This window comes from Caenorhabditis briggsae (assembly GCF_000004555.2).
Source record: "Caenorhabditis briggsae complete genome, chrX, whole genome shotgun sequence".
NCBI lineage: Eukaryota > Metazoa > Nematoda > Chromadorea > Rhabditida > Rhabditidae > Caenorhabditis > Caenorhabditis briggsae.
In genome coordinates, this window is record NC_013491.2 from 12,715,180 (window position 1) to 12,729,367 (window position 14,188).

A 14,188-nucleotide genomic window follows, 5' to 3' on the forward strand; every position below is an offset into this window, starting at 1 on the left:
ACGATGCTGAAACAATTATGTTGAAATGATGGTGACTCACAACTGTTCTCGAGCATTCCAAGCATTTTGAAAATTGATTAAAATAAATCAATCTCAAATGTGTTAGCTTTGAGCAAGAGGATTGAGAAACCTGGAGACTGAGTAGCTACCAAAATGTAACTCCGCCCCAGAAAAACTACCTGTGGAGGTGTATGTTTGAGAAGGACAAACAAATTTTTAGGTGTTCGGGTATCAGCGAACACGGGTTGGATAGGATTATTTGATTTGATTTGCAAACACGTTTTTGATGCGCGTGTATCAAATAGTTATCAGTTAGGTTGGCAGCAGCACAGGTAAGAAAAGGAAAAAAGGACAAACACAAAACCGAACAAGAACGTCAATAATCGGGAAGAATGAAGCATGTGACGGTTTTGGTTTCAATGCCCTGCTACCGAGGCACTCGTAAAATAGTTTATCATTCCTTTTTTTCTTCTGCCACCTCATTATTGTATAGATGTTGTTTCTCACAAACCAACAAAAATTTTTTAGTTGTCAAAAGTTGGGAGGAAAACATGTGAGGAGGAAAGTTTACAAGTAAAAGGGTGAAAAAATTATATCCGCAAAAAGGACATGAACATTTCAAAAAAGAAAATTGAGATTTGTGAGAATTGAAAGGGCGAGTGAAATCAATATTTTTCCAGTTAAAACCAATAATTAAAGTCATTTGATATAAAGCAAGTAAAAAACAACGGGATAAAATGTTTAGAGAGAAAAAGGTTAACAAATGAAGAAATGAGTGTTTTATACAACGGTGGGCTTGCTGAATTCGGAGATGGTTATCTCGTGTTTCTCCCTGGTCAGCATCGGTTTCAGGTGGGTCACGAAACTTCGAAAGTTGGCCTCCATATTCTCTTGGTACTCCTTTTGGTCTTCACTAATCAATTGACGGGACAGTTCGATTGCTTCCATGGCTCGGAATTGGAGATGTCGGAAGGAGAGACGGAGCTTGTTCTGGAGTCGATCCACGGGTCGACCACGCTCATCGGTCATTGCATTAGCCAGGAAAACATTGGCGATCTGAAAATATAATTTAGAGATTCTGTTTTCAGTAGGTGCGTTGCCGGCAAGTTCTGGTCGGAGTTTGGTCGGATTCCGTACAAAGACGCTACTAAAGCCGAAAAAACTCCAATATACTTATGACAAGGTTTCGACCTACAGTACCAATAAGATTTACAAAAACATGTGTTGTGGTTAATTTTGACCATTTCCAGGAGTCTGGAGCTCGACAGTCAAGTTTACGACGACTTTGCAAATTTTGTAAGTTACAAAACATATCTAACTTGAACATTTGCATTTATAGAATTTCTGGGAAATTTCTGGTTTTTCAGCTATTCACCAATTTCTAAAAGACACCTGTTGTTTTTTTTCAGTACAAATCGGCTATGTCCTGAAAATTTAAGTATTTTCAAAAAATTGTGTAAATGCAAAGTTCTCACTCTAGATCTGTTTTATACTCTCCAAAATTTTCAAAGTGATCGAAAACTTGACAACCGAGCTCGAGCCTTCTAAAATGGTTAAAATCCAGAAAAACTACTAAAAATGATTTTTGTCGTTTTTGTATATTTTGTTGACCGGTACTGTACTGATGACAAATTTCCGAACTAGTAGTATGATAAAGCAGCTTACAATTTTCAATTAAAATCTGAATATGGCCCCATGCAGCCGTTTATGAGCCAGTTCCGACCAGAACCTGGCTAAGTGGTGAGGAGAATTTTTTCGAACATTAATAACTTTGTTCAAAATGGCTCGATTTACTTGAAATTTTGCATGAGAATAGCTGTAAAATCCAAAAACATAAAAATTGGTTTTTTGAAAATGTCTCATTTTCGGAATTTTCAGAGCAGTTTCAGATGTGACAGTGGTCCAAGAATCCAAAAAAAAACGTTTTTTTCAAAATTTTTTCTGGCTCTGATTTCAGATGTCAAATGATTTTCAGTGTTTAAATATGCACCAAAAACGACTTGAAAAATTTTGGAAATCGCGCTCTCGAGTCAGAGCACAAAAGGTATGTGTCGGAATTTTTGCCATAACTCAGCTGAAAATGTATTTTTTGGTGTTCAAAATTTCACAAATGATGAGTTTTGAGTTGTTTATCAGTTTTATGTCAAACGTTTTTTAATTGTAGAAGAAATTTTTTCATTTTTTTCACCTCTAGGGAAAACTTCTAAAATCTAAAAATGAGAAAAAAATTTTCTACAATCGATAAACATTTGACAAAAAACTGATAAAAAACTCAAAACACAACATTTCTGAAAATTTGAGCATCAAAAATACATTTTCAGCTGAGTTGTGGCAAAAATACCGCATACCTTTTGTGCTCTGGGCATCATAACTCGAGAGTCCGATTTCCAAAACTCTTCAAAACTTTTTTGGTGCATATTTAAACATTGAGAATCATTTGACATCTAAAATCGAAGCCTGAAAACATTTTGAAAAAAAGTTTTTTTTGGATTCATGGACCACTGTTACATCTGAAACCGCTCTGAAAATTCCGAAAATGAGACATTTTCAAAAAACCGATTTTTATGTTTTTGGATTTTACAGCTATTCTCATGCAAAATTTCAAGTCAATCGAGCGATTGTGAACAAAGTTATGAATGTTCGAAAAAATTCTCCTCACCACTTCTCGCCGCTGTATATCTAAAAGCCGAGTTTTTCCATTTTTGAAATAGTTAGAAGCCGATAGGCGAGTAGCTTCTCTTTCAAATTTCTAAGAAAGAAGAACTTTTTTATCTTGATTTAGATCATATTTTTCTTGAAACAAAAAGTCCGCACGCACTGTTCTGTTCTGTTTTATAATACTCTCCCATCTGTTACTCAACTCTTGTTATTTTTTCAACACGAAAAAAAACTGTTAGCTCACCTCAAGTGGGCCCTGATTCACTGTTGTTCCAATCGAGCCTTGAACCAACATTGACAACATTTTTGGGTTTTTATGCAGGAGAGCGGCCGCGAGTTCTCGTGATTTCCTGTCGATATCCTCAATGGCAACTTCGATTGGCGAAAAGTTCAGAACGTCTCGACTCACAACGCGTAGACGAGTTTTGATGTATGGGAATCTGGAAAAAAACTTCTTGGTGAATGCAAAAATGATTTTTGCTGAACGAACGAGTTTTCCACTGTCAGAATCGTCCGTTTCTTATACTGCGAGGATAAATCTCCCTGAGCACGTCCTTCGGTTGTGTATGGTGTTTCGTAGTAGAACATGCTGACATTGTTTCTTCTTTCAAAGTAGCTCAATCTCTCCATTTTCTCATTATCGGCCAAGTAGACGTCTACGAATGTGATCTGGATGTAAGCCTTTTCAGGATTCAGTTTTCGAACGTCTACTGGTTTCGAATCCTTCAGAACTATCACATTGTCCTCTCCGTACGTACTGGTGTAGAAGATCTCGAGGCGACTACTGATCTCGTTTAGCTTGGAAAAGGCGGACTCCTGAATATTATTGATTTTGTTGAGTATTGCAATTCAAATCTTACCTTGTACACAAACTCCTTTTCGTTTAATTCACCAAACAATTTTCCATAAAACGCCACTCTAAAGAATGTTCCAAAACAGCGCTTATCAATTCCAGGCAGAGGAGATAGCCATGGGTCCGATTGATTCTCATAGAACTCTCCAGTCTCTTTGATTTGTTCAGCAGCGATACTGAGCCGTTTGTGAATGTGCGATACTCTACTGTAGCTTCTGGTCTCATGACAATAGTCGAGAATCACTTTGGAGAATGGGAAGAGTAGCTCATAGAGTTGGGCTTTTTCTAGAAGTGAGAACGCTTTCTCAAGGATCTTCACAAGTCCAGCTTCTGTGAAATGGTACGATTGAATCTGATTTTCGTTGTCGGAACTGAAAATAAAATTTGAAAGTTTGATTTCAAACTACCAAAACTCACTTTTTCACCGCATTGAAGTTAGTTCTTGATTCTTTCATTGCATTCGGTGTGATATCGGCAAGCGTGGCAGCTCCTTTCGACTCAAACGCCAAATTCTGATCTCTCTGAGCAATGTACTCAAAGACCAGAGCACACGCTTGTAGATAGCTATGCGCTGCTTCACACAGATTCCGTTGTTTCTCGTGCCGTTCTGCCATATTGAGAAGCCAAGTGATTCGGAGATCCGGATTGTTGGAATAGCCTTCCACTAGCTGGTACATCAGATCAATCGTCATTTCGTAATCGTTTACGTGCTCACGCATTCTGACAGTGCTCAACATGATTTTCTGGAGATTTGTTGTCAACTCGTTCATCTGTTCTGTCAATTTCCGCTTGGTTGTCTCATCGAAGATGTCATCTTCAGCAGCAAGCTGGTTTGCAATCTGAAAATTTGAAGATACACGGAATTGTTCATTCGCAAGTTCGATACTTCCAAACTCTTTGTCATGAACTCGTCATTCACGAAAATATCCACACCACAGCTTCCGGAGAGCAACGTAGAGAGCGCAGTGGACAAGAAAGTTCTAGCACGGGTCAAATTTCTATACAGCTTGAAGTTTTCGCGGAGGAAGTGATACAAGCTAACGGTTGCCTGCAAATTCGAAACTATTTTAGTTGTTACGGTATGAATTCCTCACCATAGTTCTCACATTCTCCAGTTTTGTCGACGAGCAGTGGCGAAGAATTTGTTGGGACAGTTCTGCGCACAGTTCAGGCTTCTGCTCAAGAATCATATCCGGGAATTTCGCGAAAAAGTTTTGTTGAGCCGCAAAAATGACCTCCAATACTTGATCTGATGCATTGCATGATAATCCGTGCATCTGAATGTGGAATTATTGTGAAATGATAAGTAGTTTAAAAAAACTCACTAAGATAGGAAAAACCATCGGAAGAATGTGAAATTGTGAGTTCTTGGGATCAGTTGCGATGCAGATAATGTTGTCAATCACTTCTACAACGCACATGAAAACTTCACAGGAGACGATAGCATCTGATGAGATGGCTTCGAGAGTAGAAACTTGGTCGGCTCTCGAGTCACACGTATCCGAGCTTCGAGTTCTCCATTTCACCTCTCCTGATTCTGGCTCTTCATCCAGCTTCGATAAGGATGTCTTGTCAGGGGACCTCTGGAAAATTTTAGAATTAGAAAAAAAATAATGGTATTGGTAAACTCACTCTTGCTGTCACCGAGTCATCCTTGACTTCAAAGGTGGACATGGTGTAGTAGATAATATGAAGTAGTTTCAGCATGTATTCGTGGTCTAGGGAATCAATCCAGTTTTGTAGATCTTCTCGGTCAATGTGCTTGAGCACCCAGAACATGCAGCATAAAATCTGAAGAAAACAAATTTTATTAAATTTTTAATTTGAAAATGTTACCGATTTCGTCATTGTGAGGTCCATCTGAAGTCGACCAAAGTTTGGATCTGGGCTATTTCTTAATTTTCCCGCTATCGCTGCCATCACATCTTGTCGCAAAGTCTGTTCCACAAATGAGTTGGTGGACGATACATCAGTAGAATTGCGCATTGAGCCGGAATACAAGCAGTCAATGTTATCCAACACAATTCCAACCAAAGGTTTGTAGATATTGGCGACTTTGGCAGCGGATTCTCCTTCCGCAATTCTATTGTCCAGCTCGTGAGATTGTAGTAGCTCTTTGACGGTTTCAATAGCTCTGAAACATAGGAATTTGAAATAATGAATTTGAAAAAATATTTTAATATTCCTTACTTGGCACACAGAGTGGTGTTTCCAGAAGCTATCGCATCTTTCACATCCGACATCACTTGACCAGAGAGATAATGCGTCGATCGTGAGTTATCAGTCATGGTCCAGCTGGCCAAGGAATTTCTGAAAAAGAAATTTCACCATGTTTGCAACGGGCCGGCTCTTTTCAGAACTTCCAAGGTCCGGCTCGACTAGGGCCCGCACTGGCATTGGTTAAAAACGAGTTTTCTGTTAAATGATAAGTTTGCTTAAAGAAAGTTTGCCTGCCATTTCTTTGATATGTGTTCAAGATTTTTTCACAAAACAATTTGATTTTTTAAAATATGGAAAACTCCCGGTTAGGAACGGCCAGACCCGTGAACATGTACAGTAACGGTCAATAAAACATACAAAAAGGTGTTTTTAGTTGATTTTGGCTATTCTCGAGTCTAGAGGTCAAAATTGTTGTTTTTCAGCTATCTGCCGATTTCTAAAGGATAGCCGAGCTCTAGACTCCTGAAAATGGTTGACATAGCTGAAAATTAACTGAAAAATATGTTTTTGTATATCTTTTAGACCGGTATTTTTTGCATTCAACCACTATCTATTTTTATTTTAAATACTCACTTCTTCGTTTTACTTCCAGACAACGAAGAAACTGGAGGTGCAGCTCCTGTGACAGTAGCCTCCGGTAGTTCAATATCGCTGAGCACGTTCACAATGAGATAGTGCTCGTAAGAGCACACAATTCTTATGAAATCTATTTTAATGGCGAGTAGTTCATTGCCGTGAGCCAGTTTTCTGAAATTATAGGGAATTAGGCATAAATTTCGCAATATAAAAAAAACTCACTTCATGCTTTCCGAGAACGCCGTCAGATACTTATGCACCAGTTTCATCACATATGTTCTGTCCATGATCGAGAAACAATCTCTGAGGAAATAGCCCAATGAGTTTGATATCATTCTTCCTTCTTCGAAATCGTTCGCATGTCTGGTGATGACCTCTTGTGCAAGAATATCTATCAATGTCTCAACATTTTTCAAAAATTGTTCTCCAAATCTGATCTTCCTTGATGAGAAAATGCGTCCAGTCATTGTCAAGTACTCTGAGCATGCTTTCAACTGAAAATTAATTCATCAATGTCTTTTCTGTCAATTTGATTGACTCACAGTAATTTCAAGAAAGAACCAAGAGTTCACCAAAGAGTTTTCTCGGGCTGTGCCTCGCGCACGGAGCCAAACTTCTAGAAGACTCTCATGCAGTCTGACATTAGTTGCCACAAGATTAGTAGACGAGTGTGATCTTTCTTGATGCTCAATAATACTGGTTAGCATACTATTATCAGTCGGGGAGGTTTTCAGTTCTGCTGGTCGGATACTGGAGTGTGGTTTGGATTCTGTAATGATTTTATTGACGCAAAAATTTTTAGATAAATATTTCACCTTGTGCGGCTTGTTTTCGATACTTGACAAATGACGCCAACAACATACTGCGGTTGTGTGCATCAATATCAGAATCCAACATCCTTGAAAAAAGCTTCACCAAATTTCCAATGCATTCAAACGCTTTAGTTGACAGTTCATCGGTATATGGTGGATTGGCAATTAAGAAAAAAAGCCTGCTTAGGATGAAGTGAATAAATGCAACAAGTTTATCGGGCCCGGCTTTGAGCAAGTTCTGAAAACAAAATAATTTCAGAATTAATAACCTGCCCAATGGTTTACATCAAGACAGTTGATCAATTCTGTTTCTCCTACTGGCGGCTTCTTAGGGTCGTTTGAGCTCAGACTAGCTACTCCAGCCATAAATTTCTCCAAATATCCATCTTGCGCATGAACACTAGAAATCATTCTTGTTGAGCAGAAAAATATCGCTTTGTGATTATCGATCCATCTCAAGTTTGGCAGAGCGTTTTGAGCATCAAGGTATCCGTAACTGGATGGCGGTTTTTCTCCACACACTGGAAGATGGAAGTCTCCACTGCGAAGTTTTCCATTTCGGTATAAAGGAAGCCAAGTGTATCCGATAGCGTTTTCTGCGGAAGATGAATCGCCATCTTTGCACGAAATATGGTACACAGTGAAAAGAAGATGATGGCCATCATTCAGATCACAAGGTAGGAGCAATTTGATCTCGTCAGTGAAGTGGGGTGTTCTGTTGTGATAGATCACAGTTGTTTTGGCGTTTTTCAAGAGACTCAATCTATTTGCTCCTTTTTCAAATACTGCCTCCTGTGGTATTTCCTTGGCGTCCATGAGTTCAATCTAAAAACAATTCATAGATATATAATTCTGAAAATGCAGTGTCACCAACCTTGATCATGATATTTCGTGCATTTCCTGCTCTGGCAGTCAGGTTGATATGTTTCGGGTAGACGAATAGCACATTTTTGTAGGACTTGTTCAATGTCGATTTGTATTTTGGGATTTCAATTGCCTCGTGGATCATATTTTCGCTGCTCAGTGTCAAGTTGCTCCCATGGCTTTGGCACTCCTTGCTTTTATTGGAACCTGGAATAATATCTATTATTTGCTAGTTTCGGGAAACAGTACCTGCAAGCGTCAGTTCCAGCTCAAAGCTGAACATTTTTTTGTTGATTTTCCCATGCGCTTTGCGAACTTCAGTACAAATCCGATAGATGTCTTCCTCCGAGTATTTATCAGCTTCCTGGCGGATGAACGTGTTGAATTTCAAATTGCAAGATGGCATATTGTCCAGACAATCTGGTATATCTCTGCTTGATGACAAATTCGAAATCGGTGCAAATTTCCTTTTGGTAAGTGGAGTGCGTACGCGACTGAAGACTGTCGCCGCTGAAGTTCCACTACCAAATCTTCTCAGTGTGGATCCCACAGATGCGATGGAAGTTCTATCGGCACTGGTAATGCTACAACGGTCATCTTGTCCTTGTCCGGCGGCTGAAAAAGAATCGTAACTAATGCTTGCTAGGAAACGGCAACTCACTAGTAATAATAACCCCAGAGCTGGTTGTGCACTGGGAGGTCAACATTGGGTCCGTCCTCCTATCCGACCCACAAGCAGTTGCAGAGACATTGGCATTGAAGACTCGTTGAATATCAACTACTTGAATTCCGAGTGGAGTACGGTAGGCACCCAATCGTTGAAAATTATCCTCAGCAGTCACTTTCAGTTTCTCCAAATTCCGTTCCTCTTTAGTGCCTGTGTATGGCTCGCTGTTGTCAAATACGTCAGTTTGTTGGAGCACTTTCTCAATCTGGAATGTGTAAATAGAATTTTAGCATTATTCACAGTATACTTACCTTGATCACCAAAAACATATCTGAAAGCACACCAGTGATATTGAACAGGGCTTTGATGTTTCTGTAAAGCAAAAACTAATTACGAAGCTTTTCAAATAGAAAAACTCACGCGTTGATAAAATTTGGTTGATTTTTTCCTAGCATATCCAATTTGTCGTGGTCCGCAACATTGAAATATACAGATTCCGTGACCTTTTGCTTGTTCCGAATGTCGTAAACAGCCATTGATAGGAACAGTGGCTCGAAGTATGGGTCCGCATTTGCCTTTTCAACTTTAACAAACAGTTTCGGCGTCTCCTCTTGCTCTGGAAGTCTTGGAATCCCTCGTTTCTCCCATTTCCAATCTTTATCTTCTGACTGAATGCAGTTCATGAAGTGTTTGACTCGATTTTTTGAAAGCATTGAGTAGAGTAGAGTGTTCTTGTCAATAGCTGATTTTTTGAGCATCGATACTGTAACTTCACGAATCAAATTTCAAATTGATAGCAAAAAACACTTACCATAGAACTGTTCACTTGCGCATTTTGCCAAATCGGTAGCGTCGTATGATCCATCAAGAGAAATCGTGCTAGGTTCCCGATCCATGATCCGAAGCCCATTATGAAAGAGTTGTGGTCGTAGAGAACGGTGAGCTGTAAGTTTCTCCAGATTCCATCGGTCCTTGATGTCTTCGGTTCCGAGTTGAGCATGTCTGAAATATCGCATTCAAGGTTATGTTTCTACTCAGTGATTTTTGGATGATTTGTAGATTCCCACCGTTGAGGCAACTGTGCCCCTCTGATTGGAAAAACGCTCAACATCCAGACAGTATTACAAAATGCGGTTTTCTCACATAATACGGTTTTCGTACCCAGTACATGTCCCAAAGCAGACCTAACTATTGCCGCAACCCTGCCGTGGAAAATTAATGGCAGAATGTCAAACGAACGTCCAACTCTTGCCCAAAACTCATTCGTACTTCATTAATTTTTAAAAACTGTTTTCCCGTATTCTAATGTTTGAATCGGCTAAAATTTCATTTTTTAGAGTTTAAATTCAGTTCAATTCGTTCAGTTTTTTCAGAAACATAATAATTGTCTCCTGAGGTATAGTATGACCTACAGTATTCTAGAAATATACGCTCAATCGTTTGTGGTTTTGAAATTCTGGCTCTAAACAATTTTTTCAAATTGTTGGCTCGCAAAAAGGCCTGTTTGTGATTTTATGTTTGAAGCTCAAGCTTTGCTCTTTTTTTGCTTAGTTTGTCCTTTTTCCGTCATTTTTTCTGAAACAGATGAACCGCAAACTTTCCTTTGTTTAACTACTAATTTTTACGGTTGGTTTTTCTCACTCGAAAATGGAATATTCATTGGGTTTTCACAACAAAAAACTCACTTTCGGTTGACCAACGAGAAATCGTCGCAGAAAAACGCACAAATGTCCCGGACGTGGTTTTCAATGCTGTAATATCGGATTGTAAACGTACTGCAAGTTGTTATCAGTGTTTTCTTACTGAGGGATTGTTGTGTAGTTGTGATCTGATAACCCGTCTTGTCTGATAGTTTTCACTTCGACGTCGTCCGACACATATTCAAAGATTCTGGATGTAGTTTTTGGATTATACTGTATAATTACAAAGCTTACGGTTTCGACGATTTTGGAGAAGAAATTGAGTACAGCAGACACGTCTTTTTCTGTTCTAATAGCGTTTCAACGTCAATCGGAGGCACTGGTTCTGTATATTGTACCTGAGAAGAGAGGGGAATGTTGCGCAGATGTTGCCATTTATTGATTACCTTGCCCATCATAGCAATGTCCAAGTCGAAACCATTTTCACCGTCTGTCAGTCGATGAATCGGAAGAAGCCCACTAATCACATGTTTGCGGACTTCAGACGCCGTTACTCTGCAAGAAAATGCGGTTTTGAAGCGGTAAATCTTGTAAAGATGACTTACTTGCTGCGTTTTTTCACGAAAGCCCGTTTACTGTCAACGGGTTTCATATCCAGCGAATTCTTCCTATCGACAACCATCATTCGATCATCTGGGAGTTCAAAAAGTTTTTTTTAAATTATGGATTCTTCAAAAAAATAACATAAAATCCGCTCTAAAAAGATGCGCCATCCTCCAAACAATGTGCGTGGCGGACCCAAAGAAATGTCGTAAAGGACGGATAGAACAGGAGGAGTGTGGTGTGTATACGAGAGGAAGAGACCGAGGGAAAAGAGAGGACATCGGGAGGACACCACTCTCATTGAGGCGAGAAGAGGAAAAACGTGGAGATTGAGGAAGAAGAAGAGGAAATGCAGAAGAACGCTGCAGCTGAGAGTATTGGGTGAGGAGGTCTCTATGAGCAAATATTGTGTTGTGCACAGTGGGGCCGACTTTGTCGATGTTGTTTTTGTCAAGAGAGACGTATTCAATAATTGGGAGTTAAAGAGCTTAATGTATCAGGGAAGCCGAAAGAAAAGTACAAACTTGTTTTTTTTTTCAAAATTAAATTCAATTTCCTATGAGGAACGAGATACTATTAGATTCCAAGGGTATACCGAAATTCGGAAACTCCAACAAATGAAAATGGAGGTTTCTGCTGCTGTCGTTTGTTGCTAATCTCTCGACCTCAAAAGGTTTTTTTGCTGGTCCTGGTGGATTATTCTTGAGTGCTGGGTTAGCAGTGTGTTCTTAGAAATGTTTTTACTCTAAAAGAGCTAAAACGGGTCAAGGATTAATGTAAATGGAAATATTGAGTATTTCTTTCCATCAAATGTTATCGGAAAACTTGGAAGATTCAAAAGTGATTAAGGAGTTTTGAAAAAATCCCAAAAGTTTGCAGTTTTCTGAAATGCCTAAAATTTTTTTAACGGGTTTTCAGAACTACAGTACCAACCAAAAGTTTATCAACTTGTCTTAAATTCTAGTGAAAAACGGCAACTTCCAATTCCTAGAGAGTTAAGTACATTGTTTCGGAAGAGATTGAAAATTCCGAGATTCACAAAACAAGATCAGAGCTTCAATTTTATATCTGACAGGTTTTTTTATTACAAATTCATCCAAACGATAGATTCCACTTGACACCAACGAAATACCATAGTTTCCAGAAACACAACTGAGTTCAGAATCTTGATACTTTTTTGCATTTTATCTCAATCGTATGAATCTGCACACACACACACAAAAAGTTGAAAACTACGAAATTGGTGCTTTTTTATGTTTATTTACCCAGAAAATTTTTCATCAAGGTTTCCAGAGTAATCATAAGTTATACAACTCAAGATGTTCTAAAATCACAGAGCGATTGCCTCTAGCTCGACAAAAATCTTATCCAGTGTTATTGAATAAAATGAATAATGTTAATAGCTTATAGCAGAAATGATCGTGTTTTCAGTATTTTGAAATTTGGAAACAATTGGGATAGACTTTTAAGGTGGAATACCGTGAACTGTTGCTTTCATTTGTAAAAAAATATATAGATTCACAAAAAAAATTAATCTAAAATTAATCTTAAAATGAGAAAACCCGCATCAAAGAAGACTCTGGTGGCTAATTCTTTGAATTTTAGCGTGCTGGCCGAGACGAATTCACACTCGTCCGCCAGCCACCAGATACCAGATACGATGCGGTTTTCTCATTTTAAGATTTTTTCAAAATTTTTCCTATAATTTCGTGTGACTACGTTGCCGTTGGCCAAGCTGTCCGTTCTTTTGGAAAAAAGCTGAGCCTACCAGAAACTTTTAGAACAGGTAGGACGCTGAACCTTACCCACCACGGAAGTACCCTAACCAAAAAGTCGCGGGTTTTTTCCTACAATTTCGAGAATTGATGAAATTAAATAATTTACTTTCTCGATTTGTTTTTTAATCAAGTTATTGGATCCGCCAAACTAAACAAGTCATGTTCAAAAATGCACATTGCTAAACACCACCGTAATTGCACTTACGGAATTTCAGAACTCCTAATTATATCTCAAACTCACGACGTAATCTACTCGGATGTATCAGCTTTGTTGGAACCAGCAGCTCCGTCGGCATCGGTACGATCTTCTCATTTTTATCCGAGTTTCGAGAAGTCACTTTCTCGATAATACTCTTCATTTTTCTATCCAAGATTAGCCAATGATCATCTGAAACATTTTTTAATCGATTAAAACGAACAGAAAAAATGAGGAGTGAGTCAAGGAGAGAAAACGACTAGTGATTGGGTCGAAATTCAAATCAAAATGCGAGGCGCGAAGATCTATTGCTCGTCAAAGGTCGTACCTCCTGGGTCTCTCTATCTATCTATCTCATTATGACGAGTTTGAACTTTTGTCACTTTTTTCTCCCAGACGATTTGAAATGGCCATTCAGAGAGCAAATACGGCACCGGTAGGAAAATGACACCGGTAGCAGACGGAAAAAAGGCGTTTAGAAAATGAAAACAAAAAAGAAATCTGTAGTACTCTGGCAAAAAAAAAACGCTCATACCAGAATCTGTGAGGCGAAAGAAATAAAACAATTAGCTGCTATTTCAGACAAGAAAACGAGTTTGTCTGATTGGGCTCGACGCATTTGTAGTACATTTTGCGCAAAAAAAATCTCGTCGTTTTGTAGAAGACTTATGGATTCTGTCTATTCAAATCTTCAAAATGTTTTTTTTTGAAAAATGATTGTTTATGACATTTGTCCGATGAGTAATAACAATATCTCAATGGGAGAAAAACATGATATGAAACAATAACAAATTATTACGAAATGAGCATAGCATGGTTTCATGAAGGGAAGCAGGACGACGCCTGATTCCGAAAATTGTATCATCCTGTCCTTCCAATGCTCCCAATTCTTGTCTTAGTCAAACCCGGTCAGATTGAATTTCTGAAAAAAATCGATTTTTTATTTAACAACGACATTCACAAAATGACCTACCAGCATCATTCTCGGACTGTCTGCAATATATATTTTTCGAATTTGAACAATATAAGATGTATTTTGTAATCATCTAAAACTCCACGATAATTGAGGAACTGTGACAGTTTCTCGACAGCATTCATAGCATTTCAAAAGCGGGCATTTCGAAATTTGAAATCTTCTCTTCCTACATAAAATTGGCCCGAAATTGACGAAATGTCACAAAAATTAGGACAATTCGAATGATTTTTTGAACCAGTTGCAAAATGACCGGTCCTAAAACGTTCGGTTGGAAAATTGCCTATTTTTAATGGTCCAGTTACAAAATTACCTCACCTAAAAAGAATTTATCCGCTCCGGGTCTAA

The 14,188-nt window shown here is 38.6% G+C and overlaps 1 protein-coding gene across 1 annotated transcript; it reads right to left on the bottom strand.

Annotated features, from left to right (window-relative positions):
• Positions 1-780: 780 nt before the first annotated feature.
• On the bottom strand, positions 781-13,030 carry CBG11005 (the record flags this gene model as incomplete). Its single annotated transcript, XM_045239932.1, has 27 exons — positions 781-1,056; positions 2,903-3,098; positions 3,149-3,474; positions 3,519-3,882; positions 3,929-4,350; positions 4,398-4,559; positions 4,606-4,788; positions 4,837-5,094; positions 5,144-5,302; positions 5,348-5,645; positions 5,702-5,821; positions 6,305-6,478; positions 6,530-6,801; positions 6,850-7,076; positions 7,123-7,357; positions 7,405-7,944; positions 7,994-8,190; positions 8,233-8,598; positions 8,645-8,915; positions 8,962-9,022; positions 9,071-9,413; positions 9,462-9,652; positions 10,336-10,401; positions 10,454-10,540; positions 10,585-10,845; positions 10,896-10,983; positions 12,913-13,030. 27 exons carry the CDS (start codon positions 13,028-13,030, stop codon positions 781-783), a joined length of 6,261 nt encoding a protein of 2,086 aa, XP_045094428.1.
• Between the last annotated feature and the right edge of the window lie 1,158 nt (positions 13,031-14,188).